We start from the raw sequence: 15,623 nt of genomic DNA on the forward strand, positions 1-15,623 counted from the left end.
CGGCCTGCAGCATCTGTATATACTAATGGCTAAGCATTCTGATTAGTCGCTGCTTTATCCTCCTATTGGACTGCTCCCCCCAAATCCGTCTAGGAGCATAAAGTGCGCACGTACGCACGCATGTATATGCAGACCCAACAACGGCATTTATCTGCGTCCTGGGGTGGCATAATATTACACCACCCAAGCCGTAAGACGACGTCAGGTACGCCTCGATTAGTCGCAGACGCATGCGCCGCCCAGCCAATTCCCCGTCGCCACCCCAGGAACCGATAGATGATAGCTCACCTCGGCACAGGAAAGAAAGGGGGAAGACAGGGTAGGGGTTCTCAGTGGCCAGGTGGCCTAGCGCGTACGACATACGTCATTCTGGGGAAATAATCAAAACGGTTAAGCAACGAGGACGAAGCATGCGTGTGCTTTATGACAGGTCCCTTAGGGTACCCAAGACTAATAAGCTGCGTGCGTGCGTGCGTGCGTGCGGGGGAAAAGATGAAGCAGGATGGGGAAATCTCGATCGCTGGCGCCGACACTAAACCAAACAGGCCAATGTGGGGGGCCCAAACCGCATACTGCCACTAAAGTCGGTGAAGAGCCAAGGTTGACGAGGCTAACACGATCCCTGTAAGCGTAGCTGATGGCTCAGTCCCTGTTGACCTATGTAAACTAGGTAGATGCCCGGTGACGAGCAGCAGTAGGTATAGTTACATAATAATAGTACGACATATAGAGGCCGGTTACTCATTATGATTAGCAACGGGCTACAAGGAATTCTGGTGTTCGTTTAGGTACCACGTCACCGAGCACCATGTCAGATGTCCCATAGTCGGCTTAGAAAGGTAAGGCAAAATGGTATAAGTCTATCCAAGCGCTAACCCCTGCGCCAGACTCCGTACTGGTGTAGCGGCGTAGGAGCCACACGTATCTAGGAAAAAGGAAGAACCCCTTCGCTAGCCATTAGAGAAATGCAGATTATAAAGAGTGTACAACAGTGCTACAAATGCCCGTCCCCTTGCCAAACTTATACCTAGGTTAAGCCCCCCCTGCGGAAATTGGAATTAATACAACTACAATGAGGCGAGACTATATGAACTCTATGCTGGGAGGTGAGTTGTAGGGATGTGCGAGTAGCTAAACATATCAAGAAAGTATTTGATCAGTAACCGAGACTGTCGTGCTGATGAACAGGACATCGCCCGGGGTGATCGACAAACCACGCGCTGATGCAAGCTCGGTGGAAGCGGCACAGGCACTCCAAACGCGCCATGGCGACGCCGACCTCGAACTCTTCGAGGCAGATGGTACATTCCGCAGAGTCTACACAGTCCTTCTCCGTGGCTAGGTACGGAAACATGCCGGTTCTGCGAGTGGCCTGGATCGACCTGCCGGATGCGCCAGAACTCGGGTTGTACGAACTATGTGCTATGATACACGATTCGATGTGCGACTCTCGTAGAGCCTCATAGTTAGGAAGCTCTCTCGAGGGCAGCTCACGATGGCATACGGGGCACTCGTCCTCTTCCGGGATCTGCGGCGCGGGTGGTAATGGGCGATTAGTCATCGCTGTCGAGGATGCGGACGAGGAACCACTGGCTATATCGACGAAAGAACCACCGGATAAGTGATGACTCAGGAGCGAAGTACGGCGATATCTCGGGTGTGCCTGTTGTGGGCGCGAGTAGTACGTCGGCGGGGTTCCGGTCATAATTCTGTTTTGAGGCGGGAAGTAAGGTCCACTTACAGGCCTCGAGGGGCCCGGACCAGAATTCTATGGTGGTATCAGTAGGTTACTTGTAAGTGTGCAAATGGTAACGGGGAAAACGAACCATGGTGATACTTCGACTCCTAGGGTAGGCATCATGGGGTGAATTTGGTATGACCAAGTACTGTTGGGGGCGGTTGAGATTGCCGTCCCCATTGTAGTTGCCACTAGAACTACTATGGGATCGATGATGCGTCGACCTCGGCGAGAATTGGCTTGTCGAGTGCTGGGTTTGAGGTGGTGTAGTATTCGGGTCCGGGACGCAGGGGTTGCAGAGCCGGACCTGTTCACCACCTCCGAGCGCGGTAAAATCGGCGATACCGCCTTCTTCCCCGAGGAAGGGATATCGCTGAAACGTCCTTTCGCCGGGTGGCCGTACGATATATTGATGTGGTATAGTAATCCTATGCGGGGAGCACACATTGCATACTACTCTTCCACATTTTCTGTCCTGTATTAGTTTCCTCGGCCGGCTTTGTAATATATAGGTTAGGTAGTTACCCAGAATAAAACTTACCGGCAATGATGTTTCCTAACAAAAAAGCTGAACTGCGTGCGACATATTGGACACAAGGTCACTTCGCTATCCGGCTGCCATCTCGGAAGGGTAATATCCTGCGGAGACCTGTCTGGCCGTGGAGTAAATTCTGGTGCTATCGGATTTAAGCGCGAGGGGGGCCTCTGGGTCTCGTTTGAAACTACCAATGGTGGTACAGTTGCATTCTGATTCGTACGCACAACTATCGGGGATCTTGCATCGGTCCTAGATTGAGGCGGTGCCGAGTTTCCAATAGACGGTCCACCAAATGATTCTGTCGTTTGGCCTAAGACTTCCCTAAGAGTGAGCGTCCCCTCTTGTGTATCGGCAACTTGAACCGCACGTGATGCTGAGCCCCGTTCATCGGATGCGATCGTATTGACGCTGACGTCGGTTTCCGACGATTGGAAATTGGAACCTATGTCCTGCCTAGGCATCGAACCATTTGCCGCGCTCGATTCCGTGCTCGAGCCATTTGAATCCTCGCCATCTCCTAACGTGCCACCGACCTGTTGTGTTGTCGCATCAGCCTGACTAGACCCGTGGCCACGCATCCCGATTACCACATTGCCATCATCACCCCCCACAGGACTCCTCTCAATCGTGTGTGTTGGACAGTCGTGATAGCGAGAACATTCCTGGTCGAAGAATCTGGAAGTACTGTATGGACAGACGGGGTTAGCTCGGGTCTCGTCATAAGCATGCGAGCTTCCTAAGCCAGCGTCGCTTATTTCGAGAGCATCCCTTTCGGACAGGCGGGGCGCAACAGGCGGATCACTACTAGCAGACATCCTGTGACCCAGAATCGCTCAAGCCGCATAGAGGGAGGTCGACGGGGAAACCATAGAAGCGCGGAAATATGCTTAGAGTCTCTGAGAGATGTTGATTAATCGAGCTTGGTTATCGTTCGCCACTACTTATAACGACGAAATCTCCCGGGGTAAATAAGGATTGCTGAAAAACTGTGAAGAGGGAAAGTTAGCGATAGTCTTGAGAATGTCGTCTCGAGGACTCGAGGACTCGAGGAGTGAGTTGAGGGGCTGAGGTCCTAGCATTGACCCTCTCTGATGGTCACGGACTTTCCTCCTAATGAACTTACAGGGATACAAAGGCGCTTGAGCCTTCGGAGCACACGTATAAAAAGATGGAGGTTGCAATAGGGAAGTAAAGTGTATGGAATATATAAACCTCCCTACTGCAAGGTGGAACCGACGACACGCGATTCCCTAGTTTCGGTAGGAAGAGAGGCACGAAGGATGTTGCCGCTAGAGTCTAGAGACGAGAGCAGCGCAGTTGCCAAGCAACTTCGATATGCTGCTGGTAATGCTGATACATCTTCTTATCTTATCGGCTATCTCGGGGTTCTAGGTATCGCGTGCATGGGGGGTGCCGCGGCGGGGCAATCGGCATTAGTACTTAGGTACTTACCTATGTACTTGCAAGTCCAAACATGGTACATAAGCCGCTTAGATGCATGATACTCCTTTAACCCTTTAAAACTTCAATTGCTATATTCATTGGGTATAATATGTAATATGCATCTTCTTAACTCCTGCTGTCGTATAAGTTAGGTACACTTCTATATAATCGGCACGATCCCCGCAGAAACCCAGTTGGTGCCGTTAAACCATACTTCTTTAACCTTCCCGCCGCCTACTTGGAAAAAACACCGGTTCATATCCTGTTCCCTGGATATGCCTATATTTCCCGGTTCGTAGGCCCCGGGAGTCAGGCAAGCAATATCCGCTCCTTTCTCCGCTCCATCTAGCGCGTCGTAGGTTTGAGGACCTTTCCAACCTGTATCGTCGTCTTGCCATACAACTTGTATTATACCATCATCGTCCTGGTATAGTATATCCGTATTAACTTGATTGTTGTTGTCGTAAGGTCGCCCGACGGAAAAGGCACCGATAGGGGTGTCGGCTAGGATCTTCTTCGACAGAGCCCCTTTCCTCCAAGCCCCCTCGTCATTAAAAGACTCTAATCCGTCACGGATTTCGAGTGATAGCATACCCTCATTGCTTCTGTAAATAATGCCTCCGGCCTTTTTATATGCCTGTGCGATTGGAAGCACAACCATGCTACCCCCGTTCGATGCTTTAATGTTCCAATTCGTATCATTAACCCACCACGGGGCTGAGAGGTCACTGGTATTCTGCCCTAGCAATGTAGTCCATCGTATGGCGTTATTAGCGTCCTGAGAAGCAATATAAGGAAAGTAGCATGATATTCGAGTTTTTCCAGCCGTCTGTAGAGGATACGTATTGATAGTTCCGAGTTCACCTTTGGGAGGAAGCTTTCCGTTCTCAAACTTGAAATTGAAGTTCTGGCCCCGAATTATACCATCTTTATCCTCGTAGAAAAACTCGAGGTTTGGCTACTCGATCAGCAATATGCACATGGCCATCCTTTGGTATAAAACTTACCACCGGGTCGGTAAACAAATAAGAACCCGCGGCTATCGATCCATTTTTTATTGGTTGGTATAATAGTGTGTCCAAAACCGTTGTCTTGGTCCAATTGGCACTGACGTGTTCCTTATCTGCAAACCGGATTTGATGATCTGTGTCTTGAAAGAAAAGACGAATCCCATAATCCGCATGGGTTCTATGCCCGGCCACAGCTAACCTGGAACCAACTTTGACAGATTGTGTTGGTGTAGACTTCGGAGGACTAGGTGATGTAGTTGGAAGCTATATTCGACTCGGTTCCATCGTAACTCACGCCCCAATGTGCACCGCGTCCCAAAATACCGCCTAATTGAGACTGCTTGGATGTCAGCGTATTGGGCGGGAAATGGTATTGATTGTCGTCAAAATGGGCATCGTGATGATGGTTCTGCATTGCTTCTGTAGAACAAAAGCGAAAGTCGCTACATGAGACAAGACTGCGCGCACGTTATGCTGATGGCATCCCATTTTAAACCTTACGTCGAGAGAAATCGTTTAACACGCATTACCAGAGTAGGAACATATAATGGGAAGAACATACCTCCTACGTAAGTCTGCATAATTTAGAAGAGATCAACCTCTTACAACGCTCTTAACCCCTGGACCACTAAAGTCTTCTGGTAGCCCAATGGCTAAGCATAATTAGATCTCTTGGGGCGCAGCTTTCGGCGATGTTTAAATCTAGATTGAACGGATCGGGGTTTATAATTGGACCATTAAGGATTAAGGCTATAGATTTAAACAGATATAACATGAGGTAGGATTTTAAACTCTGCTGATTTTGCCTCCCCCCCCTTCCCCCGGTTTCCCATCAGAAAAGATAATTCAAAACGAGGTCAGGCTACGTGGTATCCTGCTAAAAACCAAGCGTGCTTCCAGCCTTATCCGCCTCTAAAATGTTCTAATTGGGTTCGACCTGCACGTCAGCCGGATAGCCGAAACTCATGCAGATAATCTGCCTACGGAACGAGGAATGTACCCTTAATTGTATATAGACATTCCATCGAGAGCGTCAAGCGATGAAGAGTACTATTTAACTAAATATTGATCTCCGCGTGGACCGAGTAGTGCCCGGAGGCCTAGACCCTTACTACCAACGGCTCGGACTTGTCTGTACGTCTGTGCTCCTTCATCATCCGGTTAATCGCCAATAGTGCCCAACTTGTAGTTAACTCAAACACCCTTAAAACCTTGGATGGACTGTACAGTCCTATAGATAATACGCGTCATCATGATAATTTATTTGTCTGATTCATTGCCTGAGCGTACGGGCCAATCGTAGCGTTGAATATGTAAAGGAGGCTCCCCTATTCTACAAATCAGACAGTCTGTGATTCTTCAACATCAAAGGCAACTTCCCCGCTCACACGCCATGGCTATATGTACATGAAAGTAACATCCATTCAATTCCGGAGAAGGCGAATGACACGGAGAGCTTCTGGAACTTACAACTCTACCTTAGGAAAGAATCTCGTTCACTTTGTTATCAGGTGTAGTTATAGGTACTTATGATAACTTCCTATTGGTGCTCAATTTTCTCTTACGTATCACTCAGGCAGCGACTCGATCAGTAATATACCTAATCTTTACGAAATATTTCTTGCTGCAATATAGTCTGTCACGGTGGTGTTTGTCCATAATTGGTATAAGTACCTAAGGTACCTAATGTGAGTAGAATCGCAATTAGAACTGTACATTATGATACGGATTTTCCTTAGTGCTCGCCCTTATCTACATGGTTCTGCTTATGTTCCTTGCTGCGTGTTCCTCTATTACACATCAGGAAAACGGGTCTCGGTTACACCTTGTTAGCCTTACTACTCTAAGATGATCGCGCGTAGGCGGTTTGCTCCCTACTATTCAAGCCAACATGGATACTGCAGTTCAGGCTGAATCTTTGTTTGCATGAGATATAGATATCGATAGCCCCTTCGCCTTGCAGAGACCCTTTATCCACCCCCTTTTCACCATAATACACACCGAACAATAAACCGCTATGCAGCTGGTGCAGCGACTAGCATAGACCGCGGAAGATGGCTTACAACTAAAACGTTCTTTAACCCTGTGCGGATGTTCAGACCAGCAATAAGTAGTTCTGTTTCTAACCAGTTTGGTTAATTCCTGTCCGTGTTGGGCAAACCTACGACCAAACGGCAGTACATAACTGCCGCACCAAGGACTTAAGCTCTGTACTGTAACAATTAACAATACTCTGAGCTTCGATGCGCTAATTAGTCGTATTATACTAATGGGTACATCAAGGGATGAAATGACGCTTGTAAAGATTGAAATCTGCTGTTGATTCACCAAGATGGCACCCTGGAAAATCTGGAGTTGAGATGACCACCTCCCTCTTTGATAAAGGTACAGACAGAGTTCCTTTAAAAATCACGCTCGTTTATTGGACAGTACATCACGATGTTCCTTCCTGGTTCGTTGGGTTTAGAATGTCAAACTGCGTGCATTGTCACAATAAGTGACTGGACTTCGTGTCATAGCTTCAAATACGGATACCTTTTCGACTGGCTACACTCGAATATATCTGTAAGTCTTGTTTAGTACAGTACACTGCTCAGATTCTTCCTTCCTAAGCTGCTAAACCTGCCAGTCGCCTGTCTAGATCAGCCACTCGTATGCCAACAGATCACTTACTGCCATGGCAGAGCGAATTTTTCAAAGCTAAGTTGAAATAGCTTCCTAATACCTTAAGCCACCAGGTGGGAATAAATAAGGCACCTTCCCGGTGACTTTTATTAATATTTTCCTCTCTTCAACTTCAACTGGATCAGGTTCACAGTTGCAAGATCTCAACCTGAGCACATCATTCTCTCGAGTCTTGTGTTCTTGAGCAAGATCTCATTTACTTTCCCTTCTACCACAGGGTCTGTTACCCATATTAGCAACCTTCGCAGCATCTTCATGTTGTCCCCGACACTAAAGATGAAGGTCGACTTTGAGGACGATCTCTATGAGGTCATGAGCCTTGATCATATGGATTTCGGCGAACAGATGGACGCCGATCTACAGGTCCACACGGATCCGAAGCCCGAGACTGTCACCGCACCTTCGAGCTTTCCGAAGTTCAACTCGCTGCCCCAGTATATCCGTCGTATGATCTGGAGGGTAAGCGATTTTTTTTTCTCTCTCTAGAGCTCTTTTACCTTTCCGTTTATGTTAAACCGCTAATGCGACCTGGTACTTTCTTTAGCTCGCGATGGATGAAGAAGACGGAGTGCCTGCAGAACGCGGATCCCGCCACATCATCGTGTCCAGCAGCCTTCGCGTCTGCATACCTATTCCGACGCTGGCCCATGTCTGCCACATGTCGAGAAGCGTTGCATTTGAGAGAGGTGGGGTATTCAAGCTCGGAGATGGTAGCATAACCTGGTTTTGTCCCGCTGCTGACTTTGTCTGCTGGGACACGACCAAGTTTAACTGTAAGTCGACCGCCTCCCTAGATCCGATTTAATTCCATGATATTCGTCAGATTCCGTAATTATAATATCCTTATATCACTGCAGACTTAGTATCAAGCGCCAGTAGCCGCTAACCATCATCTTTGTAGTGGGAGAATTGACCCCCTTCGTTCAGAATCTCATCTTACCCTTCGTTGACTGTAACTCCGGCCAACTTTCCAACAAAATTTGCGGGATATTCGAGATGCTCTTTGTTGCTGATGATCCGAGCCACCTGAACAACATCTTCATCTCCATCCAGTCGGCTACAGTGTCCAACATTTGGAGCGAGATGGCCGTTTCTCGACTCTTTGGGCCGGACACAATTGTTACGCCTGCTCTCAACCAGCTCGACCCTCTCATCGATCACGTCGATGCTACTTCTCTGGTGCTTCCTGGTACGGTCGCTGAGATGTGGAGGCAGAAAAGAGCGATTGATTTTGATGACTCGCCTGAATGGGTAAACTATGCTGGAGAGGTCCTAGGTGCCTGGGTCCATACCGCGGCTTGGTTTTCTAACGAGATTGACGGAGACCAGTTTGATGCCTTCGAGAGTGGGAAGTTGGAACACCCCTACGGAGGCACCTATTGGGACTGGTTTGCAAACCGTGCGCCCAACATCTTCCCCACTCTCGTGTTCGCGAGGCTTAAAGACGATGAGATAATCGTGACTTAAGGGGGGCAATTCGTTATCTGGGACTATCAAGGGGCGCTTAAAGAACCACATGCACTAGCGTTGACTTGTTGTTGACTATTACCAATAATTGACAGCGGATGTCGTTATATCCATCCTAGTTGCGAATAAGAAGATACCCATGTTTCCCAATTAAGTTCCTGGATGTGATAGCTGACTGTGATTGGATACCTAACACAAACTTTACGAGAATGCTCCGTCCTTGATGGGCAAAGTTACGGGTAGCCTAAACTTGAAGCTTGTCAGGGTTAATGCTGCCTACGATGTTGCCTACCTCCTTACCTAGGTAGGTTATCCTCATATTGATTTTCTAGATTCTGAATTAAACTACAGTCCTAGAAGAGCAATCCCGTATTCGGGGCTGGCTACGAAGTTAAGATTTGCTATGCAAACCTAACGCGCCAATATATTTGAAATGCCTCATACATCTGGAATCCTCCACGTTCTATTAGTCGTTCCTAGAGGAATATATGAGATCGAATCCTTAAATGGCCTTATAGGCTCGTAGTATCTCATATAAGTACTAGAGATGGATTACCTCGAGTAGCTTGCATAGCACTCTCATATGATATCTCATCAATGGGCCATCTCCCAGGTCTCATACAAAGTAGCCTTCGATAACTAGGGAGTAGAACCGCATCCATGGTTGCACAATCGCCATGCCATTGTACCTACGTGGTCACATGTAGATGTGGCGCCGTTTCCGTGTTGATTTTCAATGCGATATGACGATTTTCGGCATGGCTAAGCCCGAAGGCATTCTTATCACACAACGATCGATGCCTAGTGGTAGCTGCAGAATAAAATTATTGGTCTTGTTTCTATGCTATGCAGCTCCTCGGGATTCGGTTAGGTATTTGGTTAATCATCGAGGAGGCCTACTGCGCCATATTTACATCGGATACCCCAGTCACTTTCTTGGGCTATTGGTCCTCATTAAATTGTTCTAGAGACGTTCCACAAGCTTGTGGAGATAATCGAGGAGCTTTAGAGCTTTAAAGGCACGTATATAGGTCGTACAGACCCCTCTAATACTTATTCCTCGGGTAGACCGGACATACCTAACACTTTTCAATCAGAATCTCCTATGATCCGACCTCTAGAATCTTCCGGCCCTTTTCAAGCCCATACCCCTTGGTCGATGTATCCGATTTCTAGTTTAATATCGTGATAATAGGTAATCCTTGATCCTCCCCCGTCGCTCGCTGTTAGAACTCGGGACTAGGATAGCATTTGAAAGGAAAAGAAAATTGATGGGGTGACTGTGATACAGCTATCGAGACGTGGCGAATTTGTTTAGAAGCGGTGAACATACGTTAACCCTCAATGACTGTTAAGGAGTGGAAATGAAGCCTGTCACAATACATGATGGTCGGCATGGCAACCCTGAAGGCTTGTGTGAGGGTTGATCCGGAATGGTATACTGTATAAAAGTTCGTAGTTGAAAGGTGCTCATCCATACGACCGGGCTAATAGCTTTGTAATCCTTAATGTAGGACCAGTAGGCTATCAAGATATAATATACGAATAATTATATTCGGAATACGCGTGCTGCTTTCTTTATCGCGTAAATAATAGTATTGCATAGAGCTGATCGCTTCTAGTTCCCTTCCCTTTCTCCGATTAGACCGGCGAAATATCCGTGCAGCTGAAAGCTGGATGTCATGCACTAGCCTCGCATACGCGGTGGACCTCGAAGAACGTTGTCGTCTCTGTAGGGCTCGCAGGTCGTATGTGCCACCGAGCCGAGCACTGGAACGGCGTCTAAATGCTACGGTAGCTTTGATGTGAGTTGGGAGATCATTCATTGCTGCGCGATCATGTGGAGGAGCTGCAAAAATAGATTGTAGGGTAGGAATCTACGATGGAGTAGCAAAGTACACCTAACGGTTCTTTGGCGTATACATCTCGGGGTCAGCTCATAACTTGGAGGTAAGCCCACATAGGAAATTTAATCAAAGTGCTCACGTTCATGCTGTGTCACGTATCGTGACATGCGTCCTGTACTTTGGCCGGCCTGCCGACTATATGCAGGCTTTCAGCTCTCAAGTTCAAAGAGGCTTGATGATACGCGAATAGGATTGGCCCATAGAAGCCTTCGAAGCTCTTTGATGTACATTGTGACCTTCTATGGGCTATAACTTCGGGCTTACCAAACCGGTCCTATTCGAAGAGAATTTTATCCCTCCATTAGTTGCATCTGCCAGTATTTTACCACCGGAGCCACGACCGAGTTGCACGTGGGTTTCAATGACCCCCAAACTGTAGTATTGCTTCGACAAGGGGAATCTATTACGATGATCTTGGCTGAAACATCCCTACCGTTATAGCCGCAAAACTATATGAGATCCTTAGGAGATATGTAGGAGGCACCTTTGATAGTTTCTGCTTGAACCTAGAATTGCTTTCGTTTTGATTATTTGTCTACCGACCCAACCAGAAGACTAAACTGCCGAATTTTAAACCTAAACGCCGCGTATACAGTACCAGACTGAGAGGTAACAGAACTACATAAGATATCATCAGCTATAACTGCTGCTTATACTTTCTAAGCCCTGTGATAATATTTCCTGAAGCCTGTTGACTTCGAACTTCGCGTTCTCTAATATCGACAGCGGCCCAGGGATAGCGTCGATATTGAGTCTAGAACGATGCAACAAATCATATAAATCCCGAACGTGTAATGCAACCATGTCTCGCAGCATCCGGGTCTGCATCCCGGTGCCGTTGATAGAATATCGCCCGAATTGGAAAGCCACCGGGGCGGTTTCTCCGGTTTGGCACCGTATGAATCGAGCGACAAGCTCGCGCGCAATAGCGACTAATTGGTTGCAAAGCGTAGCGAGTAGTATGGGGTTTTTGACTCTCGTATCACATTTTCGACATGATAACATGGCCTGACATTCCTGCACGCCTCGTTGTAGGCATTGGAAGAGGGTGTCGGTTGCCACGTCTCGGCTGGAAGTAATTTGGATGCCTGTATCTTCAAACACGTATAGTAGGGCACATAAACATCCACACCCCTGTCTAGGGCTCAAGCTGCTGGAGGTTATAGGCGTGCCCAAAGGTTCCGTGCTGTGGCTGTTATCAGACAGGCCCTGCGCAGACTGTGTTCCCGTAGGTGAGGATGGCAGAAGAACAGGAGCCGAATCTATGGCCCCAGAAGATTGCAGACCGAGTAGGGACGAGTAATTGTCCGATATTGATACCTGATCCATATGTAATCCACTTGGCGACTGATCATCAGGTGACAACGATGCAGGTGCAGAGAACCCTTTTGATTTCAATATCAGTTACGGAAAATTCACTCGTAACCTCTATCTAACCGTATAGTGCAATGGTAGAGTTAACGAGGGCTTACCTGAAGTAAATTCAAATTCGTTCCCGGCGAAGGACTCCATATCTGCCGGTAAGTTCAGTAAATGGTGAATATCCGAATCGGGTACCGACCATCCTGTCGTCGTGGCGGAGTCGGACGGACTAGAAAAAGAATTCTCGATCATCGTGCTGGTTGTTGCGGGCTCTCTCGAACTAGGGATAGACTGGCTTGTTCTGAGTGTGTTGTTGCCGCTCTTATGCCCACTAGTCGTTCTTTTCCGCTGGGGATGGCGAGGGGATCGACTTCGTGATATTGAACTTTTATTTGACCTGGTGTTTGTGGCGACAGACGTCTTACGCAATCTTTTTCTACCAGGGCCTGTGCCAGAGCTTAAGGTGTATGTACAGATATTAGAGGAAGCTATGCATCTGTCGCACTCGTCCTTGTCCCCATTACATTTTACCTGTATACGATGATTCGGTTAGCTGGTCCTGGTTTGCTGCGAGCTGTGGGTATAAGTTTATCAACTTGCTTTTTTCGCGCGGCATAAGTCGCAAGCTGTGCGCGTATATTCCCTCTCCTGTACTGGGGACGACTGGTGATCAGCTAGGTTGAAATGATCATGTTCCTTCGTCTTTTCGTTATATCTAAATGCACCGAACATAACTGGGTGCCTAAAGCTATGTAGCTAATAGACCTGCGAGCAGGACCAAAGGTATACTAGGAAGGGTTAAACCGAGGTTGCCAGGAAAGGGCGGAGTTAAGGATATAGATACAATCAATACTTTATAGAGAATACTCTATGCTTAAATAAGAGACAACGCGTCTCGTTGATCGGGTCTATGTCTATGTAGCTCGGAACTGTACATCTTCAATCAAATACTTGCATCTAGAATTTATATATAAGTAAGCAGGGCTACATATCTAACCTAAGCAAGTAATATGAAGAAGATTAAATAATAATAATAGGACCTCGGGTTTTATTGCTGGCAACTTATAAAAGTAATAGTCGTAGGAATTATTAGATTTAATAATATTTTCTAATCCTCGGTAGTGGGAATTATAGATCTACGATAATAGTGACCTATACGAATGAAGATGCCAAGTGCCTCACACGCCATAGACACTTTTAGTGGTCACGTCAGATGCCGAAACCGCCTCGGGATTTGCATATTCACGTAGCACAATCCAACGGAGGCTGCATGATAAGGGATGAGGGCCTTGTGCGTCCACTCCCCCCTAAGCCGACTGATTTAATTGTTAGGCGATTGCCGATACTCCTATCTCAGAGCTTCTTCTTACGAGCTTACCATAGGGCAAGAATAGAATCGACAAGATAAAAATGAGGATATATTCTACATATATTCTACATGATAGAGGATCCAGTGATGTTTAGAATTAACTAAGAAAAGCTTTGCTCAACCTATACAGCTTGTTGGGTTCTGAATATGTGTCTAGTTATCACCAATCTTGCCGGTTCCTCTCTAGGTACCTTTGTAGTCACTTTTGTACCTAGGGTAGGGATTAAATGCAGCAATCGTCAGATTTACTAGATAGCCCCGGAGAATAGTCTCAAGGTAATACTTCATGTTGTGCATTGCGCCGTCACATCGCTCTGCGGAGTTTACAACTTAATTATCTACACTTAGGTATTCATACCTCCCGGAGTGACTGTTCGGTTGCAACTCTCTACGAACATAGGATAGCTTACGATATAGAATGGGAATTTTCATGAATATTACCATACCTCTCCATACCTAGATATTTGTTGTAAGGGCTCGTCGCTGGGTATAACCATTACAACCCCCAATCTAAATCCAACAGCCCGATGTAACTCTATCATGATTACGCACAGTTGAAGATCTGAGGACCCTTACCCAGGAACTACTTGGCAAGATTGATCCAGAACTATCTAGAAAACCTCCATTTTTGCCTCCTCTATTATTGGATGTTAAACTCGTAGTATCTTCTTGTAACTCATACTACTTCTAGTGATATGATTCGTTCACGATGCCAACATACGATTATCATAATGGGCTGAGAACCAATACCATTCAGCAGCTAGTAGACGAATTTCAGAGCTCGGAATGAATTTATCTTGGCTACGCAAGTAAGTTTCCCTATTTCGTCGGCATGTACTGGCAATCCGGATGCTTTGCCCAACGATGTTGCCTGGTCTGGACCCTCTATTCTTTTGCGTGGCATGATAAGGTTGGAAGTGGAAACCCAGCCTTATGTCTACCTAGGTGGTAAACTACCTATGGACCTGTCACTGCCTGCAGGCGTTCTGTTCTGCATATCTTGGCAGTGCCAGGTAAGGCCTTCTAACGTAGCATCTATGCATAAGAAGCACTTAATGGCGTGGTATTCTTTCTTATTCAAGCAAGTAGATACTGGAAAGTGACTCAAAACATGCCATTTCATGGACGGCGGAATGAAATTATTGAAACAAACTCAGATGAAGATTTCCCTAGGCAGATTCATTATAGGCACAGAAGCTCTCCTGATCAATATAAGACTTCTTACATGTACCTAGTACGAAAACTATCTCGGCTACTCTTGCATGCATATAATAATTCTTGCATCAATTTAGTAAGATATCTTTTTTATTATAGGCAAGCTAGAAACAAACACAATCGTACGGATGTCCACACGTGCATCATCTCCGCTGCAGCAACTACAGCCGATGTTGACTTGCTGATAGCGTCAGGGAAGAGTACTGAAGATCTCGACGAACATCAAACCGGAAACTTCCATGTCAATGGTGATTTCTAACGTTTGAGTGGCTAGTACAGTCAAGGATATATGCAGATTGGTTCGGTAGGTTTAGCCTTACATTGACTACTAGGAATTAACTTAGCCCAGCTTCTATCCTCATATCTGAAGTAGGCTCGTTTGTATACACATGCCTCAAAATTAATTTACTTGACAATAAAGGGGGAATTATCGTTTACGTATCAACACATCACAATAAGCTGGAATATAATTTCAAATATAACCGTGGATAACAATTTCCGGTAGTTTTCTTAAGACTGATATCTCTTTACTCAAGTCTACTACGAAGATTTGGCACTATTGTCGGACCCTTGTTCGAGAAATATCTGTAGGCGTTGTACCACGGGGGAATGTGAATCTGTCGATTATGTCGAATGTGTATATTAGGAATAAGGCAAGCAGGGAGACAGCGACAAGAAGCCACTATCGACACGTTAGCATAATATCCAAGTTTGAATCGCAAGTTAGGGTCGTATTTTGAAACTGTGGAAAGTTCTAGATCATTAGAATGCCATAACACCCAATAAAAGGGGCTCCAACCTACACCGTGGATTATATCTCACCTAGGTTCATAGTTCTCCATGTTTCGAAGGATTTATACTCTCACCCCTTGACAGTATTCCCATAAAC

The 15,623-nt window shown here is 46.5% G+C and overlaps 4 protein-coding genes across 4 annotated transcripts; 1 reads left to right on the forward strand and 3 right to left on the reverse strand.

The window, feature by feature from the left end:
* Positions 1 to 758: 758 nt before the first annotated feature.
* Positions 759 to 3,255, reverse strand: F4813DRAFT_119364 (FYVE-domain-containing protein). The gene is made up of 3 exons (XM_049238583.1): positions 2,280 to 3,255; positions 1,827 to 2,208; positions 759 to 1,768 (listed from the first exon to the last, which is right to left on the reverse strand). The coding sequence occupies exons 1-3, from the start codon at positions 3,089 to 3,091 to the stop codon at positions 1,157 to 1,159; spliced, it is 1,806 nt and encodes a 601-aa protein (XP_049098597.1). The 5' UTR covers positions 3,092 to 3,255; the 3' UTR covers positions 759 to 1,156.
* A 556-nt stretch (positions 3,256 to 3,811) lies between these two features.
* Positions 3,812 to 5,144, reverse strand: F4813DRAFT_397247 (uncharacterized protein; the record flags this gene model as incomplete). Its single annotated transcript, XM_049247925.1, has 3 exons — positions 3,812 to 4,677; positions 4,727 to 4,963; positions 5,025 to 5,144. The coding sequence occupies 3 exons, from the start codon at positions 5,142 to 5,144 to the stop codon at positions 3,880 to 3,882; spliced, it is 1,155 nt and encodes a 384-aa protein (XP_049098598.1). The 3' UTR covers positions 3,812 to 3,879.
* A 3,020-nt stretch (positions 5,145 to 8,164) lies between these two features.
* Positions 8,165 to 9,018, forward strand: F4813DRAFT_362618 (uncharacterized protein). The gene is made up of 2 exons (XM_049243641.1): positions 8,165 to 8,187; positions 8,316 to 9,018. Exon 2 carries the CDS (start codon positions 8,411 to 8,413, stop codon positions 8,879 to 8,881), a length of 471 nt encoding a protein of 156 aa, XP_049098599.1. The 5' UTR covers positions 8,165 to 8,187; positions 8,316 to 8,410; the 3' UTR covers positions 8,882 to 9,018.
* Positions 9,019 to 11,421: 2,403 nt separating this feature from the next.
* Positions 11,422 to 12,402, reverse strand: F4813DRAFT_390342 (uncharacterized protein; the record flags this gene model as incomplete). Its single annotated transcript, XM_049247000.1, has 2 exons — positions 11,422 to 12,173; positions 12,261 to 12,402. The coding sequence occupies 2 exons, from the start codon at positions 12,400 to 12,402 to the stop codon at positions 11,422 to 11,424; spliced, it is 894 nt and encodes a 297-aa protein (XP_049098600.1).
* Between the last annotated feature and the right edge of the window lie 3,221 nt (positions 12,403 to 15,623).

This window comes from Daldinia decipiens (assembly GCF_022478715.1).
Source record: "Daldinia decipiens strain CBS 113046 unplaced genomic scaffold F4813scaffold_21, whole genome shotgun sequence".
Lineage (NCBI taxonomy): Eukaryota > Fungi > Ascomycota > Sordariomycetes > Xylariales > Hypoxylaceae > Daldinia > Daldinia decipiens.

Excerpts from the sequence above, each read along its gene's own strand:
- F4813DRAFT_119364 (XM_049238583.1), bottom strand. The coding sequence starts at position 3,091 with ATGTCTGCTAGTAGTGATCCGCCTGTTGCGCCCCGCCTGTCCGAAAGG. Across the intron at positions 2,209-2,279 it reads GTTAGGAAACATCATTGCCG|AAAATGTGGAAGAGTAGTAT; the intron begins GTAAGTTTTATT and ends AATACAGGACAG. Across the intron at positions 1,769-1,826 it reads GGAGTCGAAGTATCACCATG|AATTCTGGTCCGGGCCCCTC; the intron begins GTTCGTTTTCCC and ends ATACCACCATAG.
- F4813DRAFT_362618 (XM_049243641.1), top strand. The coding sequence starts at position 8,411 with ATGCTCTTTGTTGCTGATGATCCGAGCCACCTGAACAACATCTTCATC.